The following is a 27,797-nucleotide window of genomic DNA, read 5'->3' on the forward strand; positions in this document are numbered from 1 at the left end:
GAGAAAACCCAACAAATACTTGTTGTTTAGTCACTTGGTTGTGTCCAACTCTTTTGGGACCCCATGTATTGTAGTCTGCCAGGCTCTTCTGTCCATGGGATTCTCCAGGCAAGAATACTGGAGTGTGCAGCCGCTTCCTTTTCCAGGGGATATTCCTGACCCAGGGATTGAACCCATGTCTCCTGCATTGGCAGGTGGATTCTTTGCCACTGAACCTTGAGGAAATGGAAATTTGGGTGGGCTGTGTAGGATCTGACAATCACCCTGCTTTAAGTAATCTCAGAGACTGCAATAAATTTTTTTTAAAAAAGTGATCTCAGAGTAGGTGGCAGTCTTTAGCCATCTACTTTGAAAATGCTGAGAAATAAAATGATTCTTATCAAACCAACAGGGAAGTATTCCCCAGGGAAACCTTGTGAGTATCACTGGCTAGACTGTTCTTTTATTTGTGCCCTGAGATTTTTTTATGTGGGATAAGTCATGAGGAGGCTGTTCTGACTGAGGGATTGTCGGTGGGTCCCTCTGTGTCCATGGGTCACCAGGCTGGGGGAGTCCTCCAATCCCTTGAAGTTGTATGCAAAATCAGTAGATGTCTTTACACGTTTCTATGGGAAGAGCATCAATTATTCACATCTAATTCTGAGTGGAATCAGAAGGTGATATGCTCAGGCTTCTAACTGGGGACAGGACTCATATGTTTCTTGTTGGGCTATCAAATCTCAGTTTTCTTGCAAAAAACTGATGAATAAAAATTTATCTTCTCAATATATTTCCATATGAATCTCATTATCTAATTTAGAAATGCTTTCTTTTTTTTTTTTTTTTTTTACAGAAAAGGGATTTATAAATGTTTCCAAATCAAATGAAGATTATGAAATTGACCAGTATGAAGAGTTTTGTTTTTCTGTCAGGTTTAAAGCATACCCACAAATCAGATGTACGTGGACCTTCTCTCAAAAATCATTTCCTTGTGAGCAAAGTGGCCTGGATGATGGGTACAGGTGAGTCCAGGAGGCATGCTCATTCTTGGCCAGACCCTTCTGGTTACCCTTGAGTTAACGTGCTATCATGTTGATATGGAAGACAAGGAAGAAAGCAGCAGACTTGATGGCACAATGACAACTCTTTAATCAGTTCAGAGAGTGTAACCTACTTACAAAAAACAGAAAGAACCATTATCAGTTTGAGTCCGGCGTTTTCTGAGTCACCCGATAGTTACTTCCTATTTGAGGGTATGTGCTACTGGTACACGAAGTCTCTCTCAGCCCCTTGGCAGAGATGACTGAGGAAGTAAAACCCTTGAAAAACAGAAAACACTACCTATAGGTATATTGATTTGAGTTTTTTAAAAAAAAAAAAAAAACACAGACATAGCCCAAGGATAAATGCTGAAGGAAAATCTCATTTTCCTGGGGGTTTGTCCAACCACACTCAAGTTTCTCTTATGGGAGAAATCCTTCAGTCCCTCTTTGGAAAATAAAAATCAACATATTGTTAAAGTTGAAGGATACTTAATTTGCAATGTTATGATAGTTTCAGGTGTACATCACAGTTTCATTTATACACATATTTTTTGTTGTGTAATCGCTAAGTCATGTCGGACTCCTTTGCAACCCCACAGACTGTAACCTGCCAGGCTCCTCTGCCCATGGGATTCTCCGGGCAAGAATATTGGAGTGGGTTGCCATTTCCTTCTCCAGGGGATCTTCCCCACCCGGGGACTGAACCTGAGTCTCTTTCATTAGCAGGTGGATACTTTACCAGTGGGAAGCCACTAGGGAAGCCTCTTATACATACATATATATTCTTTTTCAGCTTCTTTCCCATTACAGATTATTACAAGATATTGAGTGCTGTTCCCTGTGTTAAACAGTAGGTCCTGTTGTTAACCTATTTTACATATAGTAGTGGGTATGTGTTAATCCCAAACCCTGAATTTATCTCTCTTTCTCCCTCAAAAAAACAGCTCTTCCTTGTATATCCTATGGCTCTGATGCTTCTTATCTCTTAAAACTAATCCCTGATAACAATGGTTTCAGGATAGACTATGAGCTGAGAGGCACCTGTCATGTCTTAAGTGAGTCGATGGGTTTATGGTAAACCACTGATTCTCATCGTGCATCCATAAACCAACTGTATAGGAACTATCTAGGTGGATATTAAAAACATGGATTCCTTGCTCCCATTTCAAACATGATGAACCAAAATTGGGGCATAATGCCCCAAGGCTACATTTTTAAAAGAATACTACACAGTATATTCTTGTTGCAATTTTTATCACAATATACTGATTCTGCGGTGGTTTTCACCATCAAAATATATTTTTCTTGACATTACAGCTGACTTGCAGGACAGGTGAAGCACAGCTGAACGTTGTTTCAAGGTGCCATGTCAGGGCTTGGATTAATCTCCTTTGCTAGTTGCTGGCTGTTGAGTTTAGATAGTAAAAGTTCAGTTACAAAAGAAACTACGGTCAGGAGCTGGTTCTCCGGGGTGCACCTATTACCTTTGCTGTTTAATAACTACGCTTGAGTAATCTCAGAGGCATATTGCATCCAGAGTCTATGTGTTTAATGAGAAACTCTGGTGATTCTTGTCACAGGTCTGGTCCTGGGCTGTGCAGTACGGATCCACCAGCCACACGTGGCTGTTGAGAGCTTGACGTTTGACTGGCCCCAGTGGAGATGCACTGTGTCTCTAACATGCACATCAGGTTTTCAGGACTTAGTATGAGAAATAGGATGTAAAATATCTCAATAATTTTTATCTTGATTATATGTTAAGATGATAGTATTTTAGATATATTAAGTTCAATAAATCTGTCATTACTGTTTACTCCTTTTCACTCTTTTAGGTAGCTAACTGGAAACTTTAAAATTATGCACGTGGCTTGCATTATATTCCTGTTGGATGGCACAGGTCTAGGAGACGAGTCAGAGTTAAGCTCTTTTAATCTTTTAAAAAAATGTTTTATTTATGTAATTTTGACTGGGCTGGGTCTTTGTTGCTGTGCACGGGCTTTCTCTAGTTGCATAAAGTGGTGGCTGTTCTTGGTCGAGGTGCTCAGGCTTCCTATTGAGATGGTGTCTCTTGTTGAAGAGCCGTGGGCTCTAGGGCATGCCGGATCGGTTGCCCCACGCCATGTGGAATCTTTCCCAGGCCAGGGATTGAACCCATATCCCCTTCATTGGCAGGTGGATTCTTAACCACTAGACCACCAGCGAAATTCAGGCTCTTCATCTTGATTCTTCTGTTCCCTGATGACCATGCTGTTCTATACCCCAAAGTGATTTGTAGCTGATCCTTGTTTGCTTTTTTATTTTTTTTAAAGATCTTTTACTTTAGAAGTCAGATAATTTTTAAAATATTTGTTTTACTTGTTCATTCAGCTGTGCCAGGTGTTAGTTGAGGCATGTGGGATCTATTTCCATGACCAGGGATTGAACCCAGGACCCCTGCATTGGGAGTGTGGAGTCTTAGCCACTGAACCACCAGGAAAGTCCCTTGTGTGCGTTTTAAAAAGCACTCTATAATGCAGAGTTTGCATGGAACCGTCTATCCTCTCTTGCCCAAACCTCCTAATGTTCAAAGCATTCATTTTTAAAGTAATTGAGAAGGCAGTCTTTGGATGGACTCACAGTCCCCTAACTTAGGGCTTCTCAACAACAGACTGTTGACATCCTGGGCTGGGTAATTCTCCACTCAGGGTGCTGGGGGTGGTGGTGATGGGGTCTTTCCTATATGTGGTAGGATATTCTGCTGAGTCCCTGGTCTCCACCCTATGGATGTCAGTAGCACCACTAACCCCACTTGTGACAACCTAAAATATCTGCGGACATTGCTGGACGTCCCCTGGTGAGAAAAAGTTACTGTGGTTGAGAGACACTGCCTTGAAAGGGGGCGTCACCCCATTGTCATCAACCCTTATTCTGAACCATCAAACTTTTGAAAATAGAAGGTAGGGGGTCAGTCCTTCTCCTGCTAGTTGAGTTGACTACTTGTGTTTGGATGTTGTGCTGTCCCTTTCCCTGTTCTGTATGTTGTCACCCAGTGTCAGAGAAGCTCTTAGTTCTACAGGATTCTCTTGCAAAATTGATTCAAAGAGATAGATGATCAGTTCAATTTAGTTCAACAAATATTCCTTTAATACCTTCTCAATGGGCTCAGTGCCGTCAGGGGCTACAAGCGTGAACAAGGTGATGTCTCCCCCTCAACTCCTTCAAGTTATGTAGGCACATTTAAGTGCCAGGGGCCACCTGGGAGGTTGTTGCTATTTGTGCTGGTGACAGCTGGCTCCATTCTTAAGATTTGACAGACTCACTGATTAGAGGACCGTGTCTCTGATATATATGGGTCTTAGACCAATCTAGTTAATCTGGTTTCATTCCGTGATCACAACCTGCACCCCTGACCCCAAGCAGTTATCTTCAAGAGGCAGCTAAATGGATAAATTAGGGAAGATCCTGACACCTATAGTGATGTGTATCTCTCACCCCTAGTTATCAAGTGATACAGTTAGCCTCTTGTGTGTTGAATCCCACTGTGGGGATAGGCGCTGTCATTTTTCCGTCTTTTTAGAAAGGCGTTGTACAATGCCTTGTGCTATTGTACAAGGCAACAGCTATTTAGTAAACAGTCACCAGGAATTTAGTAAATGAATGAATTCATCATCACTTCCCAGAAATCAACTCAAAGTGCGCACTTAACCACAACACCTAACACTCAGTGTTTATTTAAAAAGTTCTTGAAGAGCTACAATATTAATCGATGAAAATGATGCAGTGAGTGTGATGGCCCACTTGATTCACAATCCCAGGTAAGATAGAGCCTCCTTCATCATGAAAAAGACACTCAAAATATTGAATAAAAGATGAACGACCAAAAAAATTGAGCACAAGCACTCTCAATGTCTTCTGCTCTCTGCATGAGGCTCTGTGTTGTAATTGGGGATGCAGACTAAATTCTGAGTTCTTTTCCATTTTTTATTATAAAGAGTTCCCAATCTGCTAATGAACTCAGGGGATAGTACAGTGAGCATCCTTTACTCACCACCCAGTTTCAACTACTCAGTCAAACTGAATTTTGTTGATGGAAGTACAGAATTTTCATCATGTGGCAGGAGAGGACTTTAGAAGCAAAGTGCCACCAGTTTTTCTGTGTAACCGAAAGGTCTCGTAATAACAGTACTCCTGAAAAAGCTTTGGTGTGGTCGTGTGTGTGCCAGAAATCGAGCAGCTTCCCCCACCTTCACAGCTTCATTTCTCCAATTTACTTCCTCAAATATTGCACAGAGTTTATTAGGGTTTGCCTTTATGTTTACGTTTTATGAAATTGTAACTTTCCAGCAGCCCTGATAACCAGGTCTTGGAAAAAGGTTCTAGGATACTTTATCTGTTCGTTTGCTTAATTTCCTATCTCTGTAGACTGATAAATAAATCTGCCTTAGTTTTTCCTAATTTCATGGTTAAACACACACATACCCCCCGAAAACAACTGATTAGGATGTTGTAATTATTTAAACAGTCTCTTCTGAGAGACTCTCCTTAGGCATGCCAGATTCCCGTATTTTCTTTTTTCCTGAAATATATAATTTTCCAACTCTACCAGTCTGAGTTCTGCCCACAACGGGCATTAACTGAGCGCTTCCTGGTACCAGCGGTATGGTGGAGTGTGGGTTCTGGGTGATGAGCCACGGTCCTTCTCAGGACAAACAGAAAAGCCAGCTCTCAAGTCAACAAATGATATGTATGATTACAGGATTGCATGGAGCTTCTTTGGAAAGACTGTTTTGGTTCCCTAAGGAGATGAGCCCTGAGTGTAACAAAAACGAGGGGAAGGTGTTTGCCTGTAGTGAACTGTGGGAATTTCCAACCATATCCTGCCCGCTCAGTTGTAAGGTATTAACCAGGTTATGGAGCCTCACTGAGAACAAAAGAAACTTCTTTGAGCCCTTGCGATGTGCCAATATGCAAAGTCCTTTACACAGATCGTCTCATTTGATCCTCACCATCCCATTTTATGAAATATGGAAACAGGTTATGTTACTTACCCCAGACCTCGGGCAAAGTCGGTCCCTTTCATTCACTCTTATTTTCTGAAATTGCCTTAAAAAGAAAAAAGATATAACACCTTATAAAGCAATTCCACCACCAGGGTTTATATTTCAGACTTTGTCTACGTAACTGCCATGATAGAAACAGAGGTATAGATTTTTGTATAAACATGAAATTAATTGTGCCATTTGTCACCCGATTTTTCCCTTTAAAATATCATCTCTTGCTATGTTAATAAGTGTATTATTATTTACATGATCACTTTTTTGGCTACATGGTATTTCACTTTTCAGAAGATTTTATTTTGACTAACTCCTTGATGGGCATTTACTTGAGTTTTTTTTTTGTTTTTCTTTGCATCTTTGTTTTAATGTGACTTTCTCACAAGGTATAACCCAGAATAAAGCTTCTAAATGTCTTTTTTATTCAAAATGATTCACAGACTTAATAAGCCTCATAGTAATGATGATCTAACACGTTTATCATGTTTACTATGTGCTAGGCGCAATCATTGGAGGAAGAAATGGTAACCCACTCCAGTATTCTTGCCTGGAAAATCCCACAGACAGAGGAGCCTGGTGGGCTACAGTCCATGGGGTTGCAAAGAGTCGGACACGACTTAGTGACTGAACAACAACTAGGCACTGTTATAAGTAGTTTATGCAAAACTGCTTTAATAAAAATTTAACAAAAACTACTCTAACAACCATACAAGGTAGATACTATCTTCATTTTGCAGATAAGGGAACCAGAAGAGAGAGGTTCAGTGACTTGTCCAAGGTCACACCACTGGACGATAGCGGTATACATTAGTCGCTCAGTCATGCCCGACTCTTTGTGACCCCATGGATTAGAGCCCACCAGGCTCCTCTGTCCACGGGATTCTCCAGGCAAGAATACTGGAGTGGGGTTGCCATTCCCTTCTCCAGAGGATCTTCCTGACCCAGGGATGGAACCTCGGTCTCCCACATTGCAGGCAGATGCTTTACTGACTGAGCCACCAGGGAAGCCCAGGTGATAGCAGAGTCAAAGCCTGTGTTTGTAACCATCACTCTGGTACTGCTTCTGGACACCAGCTCATTTCAAATGTTCAAGATTCTCACAACCAGTGTGTAAGAGAACAAACGTCCAGGTGTGCTCTTTGCTTATTTAGAAATAAAAGTGTGCCTCCTTTTGAAATGTGCCATGCTTCACTATTGGGGATTTTTCTTGGTTTAAAATGTTTAAAAAAAAAAATGTTTTGAAATTTTTCTTTTATTATATTTTGGCCACAAGGCATGTGTCATCTTAAGTTCCCCAACCAGGGATCGAACCCACGCCCCCTGCATTGGAAGCATGGAGTTTTCACCACTGGACTGCCAGGGAAGTGCCCACTATTGGGTTTTTAATGATTACATTTCCCCAGGATTCTGGGCTGCCCTGAAATAAAATAAAAGTGAGCTTAGTATCATGTTGAGTGACATAAAATCAGCAGCAGCTCTCCCGCCCCTGTGTCTGACCCTGGACAGAAACGTGTGCGGACTGGGTTCAACTTTAGTGAACTGTGCCCGCTCCACACCCCGCCGTCTGAATGGGCAGGGTCTCCTGATGGGGCCTCCCAGTGCCACGTGGAGTCCCTCGGTCTTGCCAGCCCCCAGCTCTCCAGTTTCAGAAGCTCTCAGCTTCCCCAACCTGCACTTTATTATTCCCCGTCCTCCAGTTTGTCTTTCATCATCCCTTGCTCTTTGAACAAAGCCTTCTTTCTAGTGAAATTACTCCCTGTGCTGCTGGAAAGACCTGTGCCTTCTCAACTTCTCCCCTCTGGCCACTAAATGAAAACTGAAAATCACCTGCATTTTGCTCGTAACAGAGGAGAAATCCCTTCTCATAGTTGTACTGAGAATACATCTTAGTCACCAAAGGTGTTTCACCGTGAACTGGTTTCCTGATCTCCCATCTCCTGCCTGCTGGCCATTTTCAGAAAAGTCCCAGGGAAAGAGGAAGTTTTGAAACTCCCTGGTCCTAACTGGTTAGTCGTCCTGGAATTTCCAGGGGAGGGTCAGCACTGCAGTCATTGCCCTTGCAGGGGTCAACTGCCATAAATAGGACAAGCGGACAAGTGGTTGAGGAGGACCTGAATATTCAATTTTTTTGTCCGGGCTGTTTCTGTGACCAGTTTCCTACCTGGAAGAGTGAGAATGTTTCAGATTCTATCTCATCTATCCATGGCAAATCAGTCTCTATTCAGACAGCACAAGAGACTTAGGAGGGAAACCGTTCAAAAAAGAATTTCTGGGATTTCCCTGGCAGTCCAGTGGTTAAGACTCTACACTTCCAATGTTCGATCCCTGGTCAGGGAACTAGGATTCCACATGCCCGTGGTGCAGCTGAAAAAATATAAAAACAATGCAGTCTCCACTTTAAAAAAGAAAAAAAAAAGACAAACCAGGTTGCTTTGGTCTACGCAGTTATCAACTGTTGTATTGGTCATTTCTTTATCAAATTGAATGATGCTTTTAGCACGGTCCCTGGCCAGCCAGACTGGCTTCACTTTTAATCTCTTGTTCCTTTTCAGAGTCTTTGGCTATTGTCCAGTGAGAATTACATTTTCCCTTATGGAAGCTCACATCTCTCTCTTCTCGGACCACTTAAACCCTGCCTTCGTAAAGTCTGGGAGTTGCATGTAGTGTTGCTTACTTTTCCCCCTAAAGTTATAATTTGGCTTTCCCCCCATCTTTCTGTCATTTTCCACTGCAGCAACCATTTCCTTCTCGTTGTCCAGAAGTAGGTCAAGATAAGAAAGTCCCCTTTCTGCCTCTTCAGCCTTCTTATTAACGAGGCAAACAAAAAGCTTGTTAGATGCTCACTTGGTAGGAAATGGAATCTCCCATCACTGTCCACAGTCAGAATTACCTTTGAGCTTCCAAGTTAAGGTTGCAGAATGTTGGCGTCAGGTAAACCAGTACTCAGAAGCTGCTCTGTCGGTTGCTAGGTGGGTGGTTCGACTCAGGAATCAGCTGGGATTCTGTTCTCGCCTTCATCTTCACATCTGGGCCAGCACCTGCTGCCTCTCGTAATCCTGGTGCCTCTTAGGTTGGCTGTTTCCGCTCCCTCTCCGTTTTCCCTGCCTTCGACAACACTCATCTTTTCACACTCTGAGTTCTCAAATCTGACCTTTTACTTCTCCTCTCCTACGACTTCCCACATTGTACCGTAGCTGCATATTTACTTGTCTGCCTTCAAATTCTACATTCTGTGAGAAAGGAAACATGATTTTTCTGACTGCCTGTTGTATCCCAAATTCCTCCCACAAACAGCCTGTGCCATTGATGGGAGAATGAATGAGTGAATCCATGAATGAATGAAGGACTTGCTGAGTTATTTGAACAACTACTTCCAGACTTCCCTCCCATACACTTTTCTGCTGCATTTCACTCTAAACTGAAATACTGTTCATAACTTTCCTCTCCTGCTTAGGAGTCCACAGCATCCCCTCCCTGCTTTCTCCATCAGGTCTAAATAATTAGGTTGTTTTCCGGGGTCCCTGATCAGTTGGCCCCACTTGATCCCCTGCACGAGGTACCTGGTAGGTATGACAGGTAATCCCCAATACCAGATACTTGGTAGGTATGATGGATGAGCACTCCAAGTAGATACTAGAGCCTGCTGAGACCACCCAGAGATTTCTGGACAAACTCAGTGGATTTGAGCCCTCATCGCTGTTAATTGCTATAGGAGTCAAGGGCTGGTCATAGGTCCTGTCTTGGACCAACATCAGAGAGCTGTCCTTCCAGGAAGTTGAGAGGTCATGGGCTCTGTGCCTGCCAAGGTTTTCCCATGTTTCTGGGAAGTCAGACCAGTCTGGAATGGATGTAACCATAGTGGTTGGAACCTTCTTGTTTCTCTTAGGAGCCCCAGCCTGGATCAGTGCTTCTCAGCCTTTAATGTGCATGTGAATTACATGGAAATCATCTTAAAATGCAGACTCTCAGTCAGTAGGTGTTGGGGGGTGGGGTGGGCTCAGACTTTGTATTTCTAACAAATTCTCAGTTGATGCTGCCTGTTTGTGGACCACACTTTAAGTAGCAAGTGAAGACACCTCCTGTCCTTTGAGCTTGAGAGACTCAAGTGTCTCCAGGGAGACTCTTCCCAAGCACACCATCACTCTCATTTCAGCATCTCCTCAAAGAATCTGGCTAAGTCTGTCTTTAACTCTTTTTCCAACAGCATATCAAAGTTTTGCAACCATAAACATCAGCCAGGACAGTATATCTTCCATGCAGAAAATGATGATGCCCAGTTCACAAAAGAGTTCACACTGAATATAAGAAGTAAGTGAAGAGGGTGGGATGAATGGAGAGAGTAGCATGGAGACATACATTACCATATAAAATTAGACAGACAGGGGGATTTGCTATATAAGGCAGGGAGCTCAAACTGGGGCTCTGTGACAACCTACAGGGGTGGGACGGGGTGGGAGGTGCGAGGAGGTTCAAGAGGGAGGGGATGTACATATACCTACGGCTGATTCATGTTGATGTATGGCAGAAACAACACAATATTGTGAAGCAATTATCCTCCAGTTAAATATAAATAAATTGAAATTTAAAAAAAAAACAGAAGTGAAGTAGTCAAGAAGTTTTATTTCACTCTTGTGACTCCTTCATGATGTATTAACTCGGACCAGAAAGAGCTAAGCAAGGGCTTAGGGAAGGAGTGTGATGAAACTGTTTTGACCTGTGAAAGTGTTCTGAAATTGTACTTTCATATCTCCTGGCTCTGTTGATACACAGACCTCTTTCTGGGCTCATCCTTTTAAGTTAAGATGCTGAGTCCATGTCCTCTCTGAAGGTGCTTTAGTGTGTCACTTTATTGGTTTTAGTACTTTGAAAGATCATGTTAAGAAAAGGCCACAAGTTATACTACCTGCCATTTAGCTGTTTTAATAGTTTTTGTTTCTTTTGTCTGTGAAAAAAGGAGAGTACCCTTTGTTGGATTTTTTCTGCAGATGCTTCTCCTGAAGCTAAGACTCATTTTAGGGTGAGCAAGTAGCTAGAGTCTACATCTGCGTTCTCTCCGGGAAGGGGTGCCCCCTAGAGAGGTGGTAGGGCTGCCTGCACCGAAGGTGACATGACAAGGGGAAAGGACCCCCCTCTTTGAGTCCTGCCTGAGACACCCTCCAAGAAGCACAACTGCTTACAGTGCATGGGCAGCCTATACAAACCTGACTTTGAAACTCTTTCTGAAAAGTGCATTACTCCGTGGACTTGTTTTTCCTATTCTTTTCTACAGAGAAACCTCAAGTGCTGGCCGAGGCATCTGCAAGTCAGGCTTCTTGCTCCTCTGATGGGTACCCGATACCATCTTGGACCTGGAAGAAGTGCTCAGACAAGTCCCCCAAGTAATGAGGACCTTGGCCTCTCTTGTGTTAGAAGAACATGACGTACTGACACTTTCTTGTGAATTCAGTTTAAGAAAAAACGCTGAAGCATTTCAAATGCTTACTTTCCTAGTCGACCATAATTCTCAATGATCATAGATTGTTTCTGATAACCTATAATAGATGTGTCTCTTACAGACACCATTAGAGAAACCCTCACTTCCAGTCTGATGACAGCCATGCCCCTCTGACTTCTCTGCCATTTCTTTTCAGCTGCACAGAAGAAATCACAGAAGGAATTTGGAATAAAAAGGCCAACAGGAAAGTGTTTGGACAGTGGATATCGAGCAGCACGCTGAACATGAGCGAGGCCATCAAAGGGTTCCTGGTGAAGTGTTGTGCCTACAACGCCCTGGGCACGTCCTGTGAGACAATCCTTCTGAGCTCACCAGGTAGAGAGCAGTCGCTATTGAAACACACCATCTTCAGAAATTCCCCACTAGAAGTTAGGCCCTGTCTTTCGCTTTTATTTGGGGGAGTTTTATAAGAGCGTGTAGGTTCAGTGTGTGAGATGAGAAGGCTTTTTGAGTCAGGCAGGAATCCCCACTGAATATACCTGTTCTGTAGTTTAAGGGCAGAGTGACTTCTACTGATGTTACTTTAACTCATGAATTCAGGTAATGTGGGTAGAACCCCAAACTCCTGGTATAGTGGGCATCTACCCTGACAACCCTGGTGGCTCAGTGGTAAGGAATCTGCCTGCCAAGCTGGAGTCTCGAGTTTGATCCCTGGATCAGAAAGATCCCCTGGAGAAGGAAATGGCAACCTGGAGAACCCAGGTTCTTGCCTGGAGAATCCCATGGACAGAGGAGCCTGGTGGGTTACAGTCCCTGAGGTCGCAAAGAGTCGGATGCAACTTAGCGACTGAACAACAGCAACAACCAACAGAGATCCAGATCCAGGGAGATAGATTTAGTAATTTGGAGTCTCTACCACTTTCTCTTTCAGTTAATCTCCTTATTTGCCTTTTAGCCTGCTGTTGTATCATTTTTGGTTTGATATTTAGAGCCCTCTGAAATTAAGCAATTCTGAAACCTGGCCGCCTACACTAATGGTTTAGAATCACCAGCATCCCCAAACTAACTTCCCTACATTCATATGACAGCTTCATTGTGGGAACACAAGTTTCTTTTTTTTTCAAATTGAGGTATAGTTGACTTACAATGTTGTGTTAGTCTTGCATGTACAGCAAAGTGATGCAGTTTTATATGTCTATTCTTTTTCAGATTCTTTTCCATTATAGTTTATTACAAAATACAGAATATGCTGATAGCTCCCTTTGCTGTACAGTGGGACCATGTTGCTTATCTACTTGATGTATAGCAGACAAACATTCTTGATTCAGTCACATGTTTGACTTTTCAGATTCTTTTCCATTATAGTTTATTACAAGATATTAAATATAGTCCCCTGTGCTATATCCTAGGACTGTGTTGTTGATATATTTTATATATGGTAGACAGACTTCTTTTTTTTTAATCTGGCTTGACTATCCTATGGGTTTAAATAGATGTAATCCTTAAACTCCTAGTAAATGATTTGTCATTTGGGCTCAGAGGGACTTCCCTGGCCGCCCCGTGGTTAAGACTCTGTGCATCAATGCAGGGGGCATGGGTTCCATCCCTGGTCAGGGGGCTAAGATCCCACATGCCTTAGGGCATGGCCAAATAAATAAATAAAATGGGTTCAGAATCATCTAAAATTTTCTGGGAGGGAAGTGTCCTTTATATGAACATGGCCTGATTTGTCTGTGGGCTTCTGTGCGTAGAGGGCTTGTAAGCATCACAAATAACAGCCCCTCAGACGGGAGGTGAGAGGTTGTAGCGAGCCCGCGATCTCCGGATTCTCACCCGCTGCTCCGGGATGCTCTTCTGTTGCAGGGCCTTTCCCTTCCATCCAGGACAACATCTCATTCTATGCGACAATTGGCCTCTGTCTTCCCTTCATTGCCATTTTAACCATGCTGATTTGTCACAAGTACAAAAAGGTAAAAGCAAAGGTTAAAAAAAAAAAAAAAGCCGTCGCTCTGTCCCATATCTGAAGAACGGCCTGTGGCTAATCGACTCACTGTTTCCTCTTGGAAGCAATTTCGGTACGAAAGCCAGCTGCAGATGGTGCAGGTGACGGGCTCTCTGGATAACGAGTACTTCTACATTGACTTCAGAGAATATGAGTATGATCTTAAATGGGAGTTTCCGAGAGAAAACTTGGAATTTGGTAAGAATCAGATGTTTCGCCTGTTTCCTTCCTGTGGGAAAGTCCTCAGCGAACGCTCACTCACTCACCACATGTCTTGCAGGGAAGGTCCTGGGGTCGGGTGCTTTTGGAAAAGTGATGAATGCGACAGCCTACGGAATTAGTAAGACAGGGGTCTCCATCCAGGTCGCAGTCAAGATGCTGAAAGGTACAAAGACACGCCAAGAGGGGATGTGCCGCCTGCTGCCTCTTCTTTTCCATCATGGTTATGGTTCCTGCTTGCCCGGCTTCAAAGCTTAAAAGGGAATGAGTTGGGGTTGGTGTCCACTGAGTCATGAATGTAAAACGCAAGTCCACCTCTTCTTCCTCTCCTCTGTCTGCTTAGGTGTTTTTCAGCTTTGGGGTTACCATTGCTACAGGCAGCTGTGTGTCTTACATGGTGACATGGACTCTGGGTAGAAGAGGGAATCGGGCCTACTCTATCACTTGCCGCTCGGTTCTCATCCGCCCTCCCCAACATCTTCCCTGAGCATCACTCACTTAGCAAGAGCGCCCCCAGCTGGTTCTAAGTGATCAGTGACCCCCGCCCTCCACTGCCCCCACCATGAGCTAAGTCTAATGGGCATTTTTCTGTCCTCACATTACTTCAATTTTCAGCATAAGTTGACATGATCGACAGTTCCTTCCACCTTTATGTGCTTTCTTCCTTCAGTTTCCATGGCGCCCTATTCTTCTGGTTTCCTCCCACCCTCTGACTGCTGCACTGTCCTTGGCTGCTCCCTCATCTTCTCATCCATCTCTCACGTGGAGTTCCTGAAGCCTTGCTCCGAGTCCCGCTTTCCTCTCCACTCCTCACACTCAAGGGCTGTCTCAGCTTGCCCGTGACCTCGTCCCATGTACCAGTGGTTCTCACGATTGCGTCTCCCTGCTAAGCTTCAGGTTATGTCCAGATGCCTGAATGTCTCCAGGGTCCCTCAAAGACAGTCTATCCAAAGTCAACTCCTCCAACCCTGGCCCTTGGTTGACACTCCCTCTCTCACCGATTGGTTATAAGTACCAGTGACTGGCCACAGGCCACCCAGTTGGGCCAGCCAGAAACCTAGAACTGACTCATCCTAGAAGCCATCCTCATTGTAACTATTCCTATCAGGCTTCCTGCCTCTTGAGTCCATCCTCTCTTCTCTTAATGCCTGTTACTGCCTGTCTCTTCCGAATGGATGCACCAGCCTTCTAAGAAGCTACTCTGTGCGCACTATTAGCTCCTTCTGGATTCTGAAGCCCAAGTGATGCTTCTGAAATGCAAAGCTGATCACATAATTTTCCTACTTAACCTTCCCAGTTGCTTTCGTCTCGAACAGTCCACACAGCCCAGCACGATGTGGCAGCAGCTCGCCTCTGCCCTCGCACTCCAACACGGCACACAGCCGGCTCTCAGTTCCTCTGGAGTGCCGTGCTCTTCCCACCTCAGGGCCTTTGCACATCCATCCTTCCCCTTCCCCTTTCATGGCATCACCGCCTGCTCCTCCTGTAGATCTCAGCTCAGATACCACTTCCTCTGGGAAGCCGTCTCTCACGCCCCAGATGAGCTCAAGTTCCTTTCTAGATGCTGTAGCCCAGCTCCCTGTGGGCTTTTTCCCCCCATAAAATTGATCACAACTATAATTACATGGTTGTTTCATTATTTAACTAATATGTTAGCTGCCCCAGTAGTCTGCAAGCCTCATAAAGGCAGATCTGTATATTTTGGGTGCTGTCCTCTTTCTCTTTTTCTTTTTTTAAATTTCATTGGTGTATAGTTGCTTTGGGGATTCCTGGGGGTAAAAAATCCATCTGCCAATGCAGAAGACACAAGAGACGTGGGTTTGATCCCTGGGTCAGGAAGATCCCCTGGAGTAGGAAATGGCAACCTGGTCCAGGATTCTTACCTGGAGAATTTCATGGACAGAAGGAGCTGATGGGCTATAGTCCATGAGGTTGCAAAAGAGTCGACACAACTGAGCGCACACACACACACATAGTTGCTTTGCAATGTTGTGTTAGTTTCTGCTGTACAGCAAAGTGAGTCAGTTATACGTATATGTATATTTCCTCTTTTTTAGACTTCCTTCCCATTTAGGTCACCACAGAGCATTATGTCAAGTTCCCTGTGCTCTATAGTAGGTTCTCATTAGTTACCTATTTTATACATAGTGTCAACAGTGTATATATTTCAATCCCAGTCTCTCAGTTCATCCTACTCCGCTGCCCCTTGGTATCTATAAGCTTGTTCTCTGTGTCTGCTTTGCAAATAGATTCACCTGTACCATTTTTCTAGGTTTCACATATAAGTGATATTATATGATATTTGTTTTTCTCTTTGTGACTTACTTCACTGTTTGACTGTCTCTAGGTCTATTCATGTCTCTGCAAATGACACTCTCTCATGCCTTTTTATGGCCAAGTAATATTCCATTGTACCTCATCTTCTTTATCCATTCCTCTGTTGATGGACATTTAGGTTGCTTCCGTACGGTCCTCTTTCTTGATCTTGGCCCATCCAGTTACTTCAGGACTTCTTCCTCATCCTTCCCACTCTGAGTTCACTTGGTTAACTCCTGTTTTCCCTCAGGTCTCAGCATAAACATTTAGTATCCCCTTCCCCACCCTCCCCAAGTCTGGGTTAGTTGTCCCTCTTGTGTGGGACAGCATCCTACATTCATTTTCCACGTGGCATTTATTTTTTATTTTTATTGAAGTATAATTGATTAGTTTCTGCTATACAGCAAAGTGATTCAGCTATACATATGTATACATTCTTTTTTATGTTCTTTTCCGTGATGGTTTATCACAGGATACTGAATTTAGTTCCCTGTGCTATACACTAGGACCTTGTTTTTATACATGCTATAGATAATAATTTGCATCTGCTAACCTCAAACTCCCAATCCACCTCTCCCCCCATGCCCCTCCTCCTTGGCAACCACAAGTCTGTTCTTTATGTCTGTGAGTCTGCTTCTGTTTCATAAATAGATTCACTTGTGCCATGTGACATTTACGACACTAGGTTGTAGTTCATTTACTTGTCTCCCCTTTCAAGGAGGCTGTAAGCTCCAGGAAGACAAGGGCTATATCTTTCTACTACTTATTCCCCCAAGTCCTGGCACATGGCCTCCTAGCCAGTAGGCATTCAATAAATACTTGTTGAATGAATGAATGAAAGTCAGGTAGTGGTATAGGAAAGTGCTTTGAAAAAGTTAGGGTCATTGTAAAGTATGTCCTTCGGGTCATGAGGAACAAGACATGGGCACCTGAAAGGCACGAATCCGTGTACAATGTGAGGCAGTGGAGATGTGACGCAGAGTGGGTCCCGATGCATTCATGAAGGATGTCACTCCTAGGCCAAGAGGTTGGAAGTCCGGATGCTCCTGAGAGCTCACACAAGTCAAAATAGATATACTGAAGCTCTGGAAAAGCCACATAAAGGCTAGCATCTTCCAGGACGAAACAATGACGCCCAGAAATAGCCAATCAAATCTCCATTGAATGTAAAGAAACAGAGGGGTGGATGCCTGGAGGGCAAGATCCTGAGACCCTGCCCTGGCCTCTAGGGCTCCAGCACCCTCCCAGCAGTGGCAGGTGTCCTGACTACCTGGGCACATTGGCCTCAATGACAGGAGATCTTTAAATTCACCAATAAGTACCTCCATGCCACATTTCTAAGCAAGATGCCAAGTAAAATTTGCTAAACTATCTAGCCTTACTCTAGGGGAAGTAGTAGATACATTCTAGCCTAGTCAGCAGTGACGGTCCTCATTATCAATTAAGAAGTTTCTTGAGAACTTGGTCAGTGAGAATTGGTCCTCTTTGACCTTCTTACCAGGCTTCCCAGGTGGCTCAGCAGTAAAGAACCTGCCTGCCAATGCAGGAGATGTGGGTTAGTGGGTTCAATCCCTAGGTGGGAAAGACCCCCAAAGAAGGAAATGGCAACCTGCTCCAGTATCCTTGGCTGGAAAATCCCATGGACAGAGTAACCTGGAGGGCTACAGTTCACAGGGTCACAAAGAGTCAGAGCCAGCTTAGCAACTGAGCACTCAGGCAGCAAGCACGACCTCCTGACCACTGGATTCCTGACAAATTTAAGGTTCTAGATCTGAGGATCATAGGCTGGAACCCTCACTAACATTCCCATCTTGTCATTCGATGACTTCAACAAACCAAGAGTCAAAAAAAAAAAAAAAAATGTATGCTTCTCCCTTCAGCATATTCATTAACTTCTACTGTGGAGGAAAGTCATGTGTTATTTTTTTTTTTTTTTCTTTTCTTGTTTAAGGGTCAATTCTAAAGATTTTTATGTTGCAGGTAGAGGAAAGTCCAGTAGAAAAGCACATTATTTGATTCAACTTTCATGCTGCAATCTTTGAAATTCTGCCTTAAAATATAGTGTATTGCTATTCAAAATGTATGTATTATTGAATGTATTTTAAAACTTTTATGCAAATCTTCTCTGAACAGAGGAAGATTTTGATTTATCAAATAACCTAAAATACCTATTTTACTTCCGTTTTTCATTTGTGATGCCCTGCCATTGACAGAAAAAGCAGACAGCTCGGAGAGAGAGGCTCTCATGTCTGAACTCAAAATGATGACCCACCTGGGCAGCCACGAGAATATCGTGAATCTGCTGGGGGCGTGCACCCTGTCAGGTAACCGGTTCCCATTCAGATCACCTAGAAGAAAACATTTTAGCCTGGAGACAAAGATGGTGTTTGTTCTCCTGTTTCTCTCCTTTTCGCAGTCACAGTGTGGGCCCCCAAACTCAAGTGGGATTAGACATACAGTGCTTCAGGGTTAGATGCATCAGTGTAGACAATGCCAGTCTTCACTGGGCAATGTCATGGAATTCTAACTTACTTAAAAGGAATTCCCTGGCTATCCAGTGATTAGGGGGCTTCCCTGGTGGCTCAGCGGTAAAGCATCCGCCTGCAGTGTAAGAGACACGGGTTCTATCTCTGGGTCAAGAAGATATCCTGCAGCAGGAAGTGACAACCCACTCCAGTATTCCTTCCTGGAGAATCCAATGGACAGAGAAGCCTGGCTGGCTACAGTCCATGGGGTCGCAAAGAGTCGGACACGACTTAGGCACTGAACCACCACCACCAGTGGTTAGGATGTGGCATTTTCACTGCTGTGTCCAGGGTTCAATTCCTGGTCAGGAAACTGAGACCCTGCAAGCCTCGTGACGTGACATGGCAAAAATATTAAATTAAACAAAAAAAATAACAACATTGCAAGCACATTTTGTGTGTCTCTCTCTACCTGCCCAGGAGGTGCTTCTCCCTGGCTGCAGAACTTGACCACTGCCCCAACTGGGCTGCTTCAAATAAGGTGCAGCCATGGAGGGCCTTCAAACTCTATTCTCCCAGAATCCAGTGGAGCCCACGCTCTGATTCTCTCCCTTCTGCCTGGAAGTGCCCAAACCCTGTGCCCAAGCGTCACTCCTTTGGGGTCAGCCAGCCAGAAATAAGGAGAAAATGGATTTAAGAAGTGCGTGCGTGCTAAGTCGCTTTAGTCAGGTCTGACTCTTTGCAACCCCACGCACTGCAGCCCACCAGGCTCCTCTGTCCATGAGATCCCCAGGCAAGAATACTGGAGTGGGTTGCTGTGTCATCCTCCAGGGGATCTTCCTGACCCAGGGATCAAACCCGAATCTCTTGCTATCTCCTGCATTAGCAGGCAGATTCTTTACCACTAGCAGCAAGCTCTTTAAGAGGTCACTAGGGATATATTTCTCCTTCCTCAGGCAAACCACAAATCAGCATATATTTACCAAGTGGTCCCAGTGCAGGCAGCATGTTATTATCCACTGTAAACTGGAGAATCCCAGGGGCCAATGGTTATTGGCTGAGCCAAAGTGGAAGGCAAGAAGAGACAGCTTTCCAAAGAGTCTGGACAAAAAGCTGAAATTGACTTTAAAGTCCAAGATGAGATAGGTTCAGAGAGAATTGTCCTCCCACCTCTCCCCCCTCCAACTTCATAGAGTGGGGTTTCTGCTACATAGATGTCTGGAAAAACTATTCCATGTCTGTATACCTGGAATTAAAACCATCACTATTTCAGGACCAGTTTACTTGATTTTTGAATACTGTTGCTACGGCGACCTTCTCAACTATCTAAGAAGTAAAAGAGAAAAATTTCACAGGACGTGGACAGAGATTTTCAAGGAACATAATTTCAGTTTTTATCCCACTTTCCAATCACACTCAAATTCCAGGTAAGAGACTTGTCACAGTTTATAATAAGGCATTACAGAACAGACAAAGTATGATGGTTAAATGTACCTCACCAGCCAGTTTCTAAGGGCCACCGTCCAGCACAGTGTGGTCTGTGTGTGTTAAGACCTAGGAAGGTCATTTATCTTTGCCATAGTTTCCCTGCTGATTTGAACAATGAGGTTTTCCCTCTCCTACAGTACAGGCACACTGTAGCTGAACCAGTAATTTCAGCCCGCTTGCACCTAATCACATCCTAGACATATATTCAGTTTTAGGAAAGGTGTCAGGCCTCCTGGTTGACACATGGGTATTGGTAGGAAGAAAGAGTGCCTTTCCCAAAGCCCCTGTTATATTCCTAGAAAGTAGTACAGGTCCTGGGAGTATTGCACAAAAGAGCTCTAAAGTCATAAAATGGATTTTGAAAAATTAGGATGGATTGATTGACATAACAATGGGAGCAAAATAAAGTCAGGGTGACGTTCATCTCTGTGCTCTGCCATCTGTGGGCTCCTGAGTGGTTTGTGGTCCCCACAGGCTGTAGGTTTGGCGGAATGCTCGTCCTCATCCTTGGACATTTCTTGCTGATTACTTGAACGTGGTAGCTCAATAACACCCTTCTCAGAGTGAATTCACAGGCGCTCTGGTAGAATGGTCCTCAATCCCTAGTGCATTTCTATTTCTCTCCTACATTTTTCTAGAGGTGGATTTGTTAGACTTGTAACTTTATGGGGGGAATGTATGGAGGGTGCCTTTGAGATTCCTTGTTTTCTTGGCTTGTGTGTTTCAGCACATTCCTCTGGCCTTCTAGTGCTGAGACAGACTAACATCCTGAGGCCGGGGACCCCATGGATACCCCAGGCACATCTTTGTGCAGCTGCCCTTAATGATTCACACCAATCTTCCCTTCTGTGCTCGTTTCTCAGTTCATATTTGTAGATCAAGAGGATTCTGTAATGTCATCTGTGTTCTAGAACAGAGTCGTGTATGACCAGCACTCTTTGGTTAGTGACAACTGTGTTGATCAACTCAACACCTTCGATTCATTCCAGTCATTGGATATTAAAAACACAAAGCAATTACTTTTGGAATATTTGCAGTCTGAAATCATTAAGCCATCCTGTAAAGATATGGACATTGTAATTAGAGTAAACGCTTTAGCTGGAAAAAAATGGAATCATTGTATATCATGCATACAAAATTCCTCAGTGAAGAGTTCTACATTATACATAAAAGAGATTCTCAGTGTTACTACTTGTTAATTTCACAGGGAAAGGAAATGAGCTTTACAAAGGTCAACTTGGAAAAAAAAAAACGATGATGAAACACTTAAAGTTCTCTATAGAAGATTTGCATGACATGGACTTTTATAGGGAAAGTCACACTCCTTATTAGCTTCATGATTTCAGAAAATCATATTTATCTCATCCAGCCTAATTTCTCTTTTATGAAATGTGACTTTGACACCCAGCTTGTAGGCTTGTGGGAAGAACTGAGTGAAGTCCTCTTTGAACCAGAAGATTCCAAACAGAGAATGGGAATCACTCTTAACCTAGTTTGATGGACAAGCTCAATTACACAGATGTTTTTAATGTCCACACACACAAAAAAGGACAAGTTGATGCTATGCTTTTAATTTAAAACCCCATTTGTAATTGGAATTCATTTCTTTGATGAATTGTATATTTTAAAGTAAAATCTCTACTCAAAAGGACATAAATAATGATATAACTTTTCTTTTTTTTAAATAGTATGCCAGGTTCAAGAGAAGTTCAAATACACCTGGACTCAGATCCTATCTCAGGGTTCAATGGGAATTCATTTCAGTCTGAAGGTAATACTTTATTCTAAACAGCACTTCCAAATAGAAACAGATGCAAAAATTCTGTTTACTATTATATATTTTAAAGGTATGTAAATGCAAAAGCATGTTTTTCTTTGCTAATATCATCTATAGACTTCATTAATACATATTTGCCTTAAAGGTAGTGAAAAACCGTCAATGTATGTATTATGAATTTTATGTCAATGTTTCAACTAATAAACGTGAAGAGCTGTTTTATTTATCAGTCAGGTTATTCTTTTTAAAAGTCATAAATTAATTAAAGCCACTTATTACCTAGTAAGTGGAAGCAATAATGAGTTCTGGAGTCAGATGGAAGTTGGGTTAACCTCCGGGATCCCCTGCTTTCTGGCTGGATGACTTTGAACAGCTGAGCCACAGTTTTCTCATTTGTAAAAGGGGGGCTAATCAAACTTTCCTCATTAGACTCTTAGAAGGATTGACTGGAAGAACATTAAATGCACAAACAGTTCATAATATGTAGTAGATAATTGGTCATTCTTTTCCCAACGTGGCAAAAATACCTAGTGCAAAAGAAGGGCATCTGGGACTTTCCTGGTGGTCCAGAGTTTAAGACTTTGTGCTTCTAATGCAGGGGGCCTGAGTTTGATCCCTGGTCAGAGAACTAAGATCCCCCAAGCCATGTGGCACCGGCAAAAAAAAAAAAAAGAAGAGCATCTGAGACCTCTGATTCATTACCCAAGAGCTGGAGAATTCACTCCTCTAATCAAAGAGACTCTTTAGGTGACTCAGCCTAGGCTGCATGTATGCGGATGCATGCATGCTCAGTCGTGTCCAACTCTCTGCGACCCCATGGACTCTAGCCCCCCAGGCTCTTCTGTTCGAGGAATTATCCTGCCAAGAATGCTGGAATGGGTTGCCACTTCATCTTCCAGGGGATCTGGAATCCCAGATGCTTTTCTTTTGCACTAGGTATTTTTGCCACATTGGGAAAAGAAAGACCAATTATCTACTGCATTTTATGAACTGTGTGTGCACTTAATGTTCTTCTAGTCAATCCTTCTAAGAGTCCAATGAGGAAAGTTTGATTAGCCCCCTTTTACACATGAGAAAATTGTGGCTCAGCTGTTCAAAGTCATTCAGCCAAAAAGTGGAGATCAAACCGATGTCTCCTGTATTGACAGGAGGATTCTTCACCACTGAGCTGCCTGGGAAGCCTCCTAGGCTTCATATTTCTCGGCATAAATAGGTTAACCCTGGTGCCACCAGAAAGATGATGTAACAGCTCCATTTGTACACGAGGTGCTCACAGAGATTTATAAAGTAACTTTTTTTTGAACCATGGCTGATGTACAATATTATGTAAGTTACAATATATATTGTACAGATGTACAATATGGTGCTTCACAATTTTTAAAGGTTCTGCTCCATTTATATTCATTATAGAATATCAGTTATATTTCTTGTGTTATGCAATTTATCCTTGTAGCTTATTTTATACATAATAGTTTGTACTTCTAAATCCCCTCCCCCTATCTTGCCCCTCCCCACTTCCATAAGGCAGCTTCTTTGCATTTTGGCAAAAATGAGGACCGGTTCTATTTTACAGATGAAATTGAATATGAAAACCAAAAAAGGCTGGAGGAAGAAGAAGACCTGAATGTACTGACCTTTGAAGATCTCCTTTGCTTTGCATATCAAGTGGCCAAAGGAATGGAATTTCTGGAATTTAAGTCGGTAAGCCCCTTTTTAAAGGCAAAACTCACAACAACAACAAAAAGATAATTTGGAAGAAGAGGTGCTGGTTGGGGTTTGTTTGTTTGTTTTTTTCTTGTTTATTTTAACTTGCAGCCCTTCAAGTCTGTCTTTCCCTCCCATTCACTGTTGGAGTCAGCTAAGATGTTACCGGGCCTCTTGGCTAATTGTAGTATATCCGGGACCCCTTATTCCATGATGGCTCTGCCAGCCCTCTCAGGCTGCCCAAAGTCCTCGAAACTTCCAGACAGGAGGTCCTCAGGAATCCCACCTCAATGCCACGTAGAGTCGTGGCCAAGACAGTCACTTCAGGTTGTTCAGCCTGTGTCCTGCATTTGACCCCGGGGGTGAGTGGAGGTTCAGATCCTGGGTGCCTTGTTGGCCAGGCCGGCCACCTTGGCCACCTGTGTCTGCCGTGAGAGCCTGCTAATCCCCGATCCACTGGGGCTGCGACACAGACACCTCAGAGCCTCCTCATTCCAGGGACTCGACCCTAATTTTGCGTTGTTTCTGTAATAGTCTCTCAGCCCTGCCCGTTCTCTGTTGCCTGTAAGCTGACTTCAGCCACTTGCCTGGCTACTTCCTCTCCTGTTTTCTTACCTTCTTACTTTCTCTTTATTTCCCCAACTTCTTTTTCTCCCACGACCTTTCCTTTTCCTTCTGTGTCTCCTAGGTCTCTCCCTCTCCTCCTTTGCACTCTCCTCTTTCCCCCTGAATTTGAAGAGGATAATTTCAACTGTTTTTTTTTTTTTCCTTTCTTGAATAATGTGCTATCTCAGGGACTTCCCTGGTGCTCAGTGGTTTAGACTCCATACTTCACCACAGGGGATCCGGGTTCAATCCTTGCTCGGGGAACTAATCCCACATGCCAGGTGGAGTGGCCAAAAAACTTAATAAATAAATAAATGAAAATTTAAAAAATGTGCTGTCTCTAATATAATGTATTACGCCAACTATATCCCAGGTTTAAGAAAAAGATGAACCTGGAATAAATCAGTAGCTTTGAAGGACAGGAAAAATTTCTATTCACAAGAACAACCAAACTATGAAACAGGTTGAGATAAATAAGAAACATGTAAGATCTACATGAAGAAACCTGTGAAACTTGGTTAAAGGGCAAAAAGGGAGACCTGAATAATGAGTTCTGTTTTGTTCATAGAGGAGAGAGTCTATGTTTAAAAGTCAGTTCTCTCCAGATTAATTCTAGTTAACCCCAATTAGAATCCCAAGGGTTTTTTTTCTTCTTTTGTGGATGTTGAAAGTATCGGGTTGGCCAAAAAGTTCGTTCGGATGTTTTTCCCTAGGACGTAAAGGAAAAATCCAAATGGACTTTTTGGCCAACCCAGTCAATATATGTTGACGTCTCTGCTTTGCTTTTCCAAAGTTGGGCATCCCTGCTCTATAGTTAAAAGAATCGCTGTCTCCTAATCCTCCCCCACCCCTCATCCCGGGATTCATTCCTCTCCTGTCTTCATAGCATGCTGCTGAGTCAGTCCTTTTCTCACCTCTGCATCTGCATTAGCGCTTTCACCAGTTTCTTTACACACGCTGATGGCGTCTCCCTAGATGGTCCAGCCTGATTGCTGGACCTGTTGTGGGACCTGGTTGCCTGTTGTTAGGTAAATATTCAAACTACTCAGGATTGGAAGTCAAGGGGCGCTGCCTTTTACCCCCCTGGGCTTGTTTTGATAAGAATGTTTGCAGAAAATCTGGTTTTTTGGAACTCTCTCCCTTGTTTTCCCTCTAGGCAGGTCCCTCTGAGTCACCCTGTCACTGTCTCCCCTTTGTTTCCTCCCTACTTCTCTGGCTGCCCCTTGATTTCCTCCATGGCTCCGTGAATCCATCCTGCGTTGCCTGCTGACTGGTGCCAAGCACCATGATAGGTGCCAAGATACAGAGGCAGGTCTTATATCTGATGGGGAGAAAAAGAAAATAGAGATGCTGCTAGACTGAGATAAATACTATGTTCAGTTAAGTTCTGGGAACCCAGAGGAGAAACAGGCATGTCAGGCCCAAGGGCGGAGAGGCTGTGCAAAAAAGATTTTCTGAACAGAGTTCATGCTAGGGCTGGCAGAGATTTTATTTTGTAATATTTTGGAGAAAAAAAAAATTTTTTTTTAGTAGTTGTGGCTCCCAGGCTCTAGAGTACAGGCTCAATAGTCCAGACCAGGGATCGAACCCATGTCCCCTGCATTGGCAGGTGGACTCTTTTTTTTTAATATTTTTTATTTTACTTATTTGGATGTGCCAGGTCTTGGTTGTGACAAGCAGTATCTTTGATGCAGCATGCAAGATATTTAGTTGCAGCATGTGGGATCTAGTTACCTGACCAGGGATCGAACTTGGGCCCCCTGCATTGGGAGCATGGAGTTCTAGCCACTGGACAACCAGGAAAGTCCCAGCAGGCAGATTCTTTACCACTGAGCCACCAGGGAAGCCCAGGGCTGCTTCTCATTTCCACTTCAGTCAACCGTTCCAAACTTCTAGTATTTTTCCCGAATTTTTAAAAATATATTATACCATTTTATTGTCAAAACTATTTTCCATTCCAGTCAGGAAAAACACGCTTATCTCTGCCAGAAGCTCCCTCACCCCTCTGGGAGCCCAGCAGAGGCAGGGCTGCTGTGTCTCTTATTTACAGCCAGACGTGCACCTGGATTGCTTGACCTGCTTTCTCAGAACCCGGCCCCTTGGCCTCTGGGAATGTTCCCCAAGGAGCATCAGTGGCTGCAGTCACAACAGCTGACTTGTGCAAACACTGTGTTACCCATTGTGATGATTGCTCAGGACTCAGTAAAGATAAGATGCCTCTATGATCTGCCCTTCCGTCATCTGTAACTCCTGTGGGCTTAGTTGCTCAGTTGTGTCTGACTCTTTGCCACCCCCTGGACTGCAGCCCACCAGGCAGGCTTCTCTGTCCATGGGATTCTCCGGGCAAGAAGACTGGAGTGGGTTGCCACTTCTTCCTCTAAGGTATCTTCCCAACCCAGGGATTGAACCCATGTCTCCTGCAGCTCTTGCATTGCAGGCAGATTCTTTACCATCTAAGCCATCAGGGAAGCCCTCTGTAACTCCTACTGAACTTGAAATGATAGGAAAGATTGTTCTCTGTGATAACATACAACCTGGTAAATCACACTCCCATCTCATTCTTTCTAGTGTGTTCACAGAGACCTGGCAGCCAGGAATGTCCTAGTGACCCACGGTAAAGTGGTGAAGATCGGTGATTTTGGGCTGGCTCGAGATATTATGAGTGATTCCAACTACGTCATCAGGGGAAATGTAAGACTCCTGTTTCTTATGTAGTTTTATCCTGTTTTGGGGGGAGTTTTATTTTACTTAATATAATTTTACTCTTTTTTATTGACGTATAGTAGAATTATAATGTTGTGTTATTGCTGTACAGCAAATTGACTCAGTTATACATATACATATATATATATATACATTCTTTTTCATATTATTTTCCATCATGGTTTATCACAAGTATAGTTCCCTGTGCTCTACATTTTGTGTTTTGTCATTACTAATCTAAATATCTGTACTCACAGTAGTGCATTTGTGATTTATGATAACTTCAGAAAACTTCCTCCCAGCAGTCTACTTCCTTATGCTTCGAAGGTTTTTCTGCAGCATCAAGGACTATTCCATCTGTAACAAAAGTTGAACAAAATAGCATCACACCTATCAATTAGGGCCTTGAGTGCAATCCACACTTAAAAAACCAAAAAATCTTGTTACTTGTACTCATTTAATTTCCTTTAGGTATAAAGTGACTATTGTGTTATACTTTCGATCATGGGAATAGGTCATCATTACAAGACAGCATGTACAAAATACAACATATAAATTAAACATTAATATACATTTTTAAAAGGCACAGTATTAAAATCAAATGTTAGTTGCTGAATATTTGTCATCCTGTTACTATCATGCAAGGAGTCCTAAAACATCACTGATGTTTGAGTTTGTGTGCTCACTTGTGTCTGACTCTTTTTGCGACCCCATGAACTGAGGCCCACCAGGCTCTTCTGTCCATGGGATTTTCCAGGCAAGCATACTGGAGTGGGTTCCCATTTCCTCTTCCCAACCCAGGGATTGAACCCACAGGCGGTTCAGTTCTCCTGCAGGCAGGTTCTTTACCACCAACTCACCTGGGAAGCCAAAACATCACTGAATCTATTTGTTAAAAAACACTGAGGACAGGTGTGTTACTTATAAGAGAACTCCTAAAAATACTAGATGATAAAATTGTGTATAGCTGAACGAATATGGTTTTTAAGAATGACAATACCTGGATTTCAGCTCCTCTTCTTTCTAGC

General features: G+C 43.2%; 1 protein-coding gene across 2 annotated transcripts in view; it reads left to right on the plus strand.

The window, feature by feature from the left end:
* FLT3 (fms related receptor tyrosine kinase 3) overlaps window positions 1-27,797 on the plus strand; it is a 73,189-nt gene that overhangs the window by 40,512 nt on the left and 4,880 nt on the right. For both annotated transcript variants that reach the window (XM_081549350.1, XM_081549349.1), the window contains exons 9-20: window positions 833-1,001; window positions 10,260-10,363; window positions 11,325-11,433; window positions 11,686-11,864; window positions 13,353-13,459; window positions 13,557-13,689; window positions 13,772-13,876; window positions 18,240-18,350; window positions 19,765-19,918; window positions 21,668-21,750; window positions 23,330-23,457; window positions 26,635-26,757. In XM_081549350.1, the coding sequence (XP_081405476.1) occupies window positions 833-1,001; window positions 10,260-10,363; window positions 11,325-11,433; window positions 11,686-11,864; window positions 13,353-13,459; window positions 13,557-13,689; window positions 13,772-13,876; window positions 18,240-18,350; window positions 19,765-19,918; window positions 21,668-21,750; window positions 23,330-23,457; window positions 26,635-26,757 (1,505 nt within the window). The remainder of the gene's footprint in view (window positions 1-832; window positions 1,002-10,259; window positions 10,364-11,324; window positions 11,434-11,685; window positions 11,865-13,352; window positions 13,460-13,556; window positions 13,690-13,771; window positions 13,877-18,239; window positions 18,351-19,764; window positions 19,919-21,667; window positions 21,751-23,329; window positions 23,458-26,634; window positions 26,758-27,797) is intronic.

The sequence above is a fragment of the Giraffa tippelskirchi genome, chromosome 12, assembly GCF_054371585.1.
Source record: "Giraffa tippelskirchi isolate mGirTip1 chromosome 12, T2T-mGirTip1v1.2.pri, whole genome shotgun sequence".
Classification (NCBI taxonomy): Eukaryota; Metazoa; Chordata; class Mammalia; order Artiodactyla; family Giraffidae; genus Giraffa; species Giraffa tippelskirchi.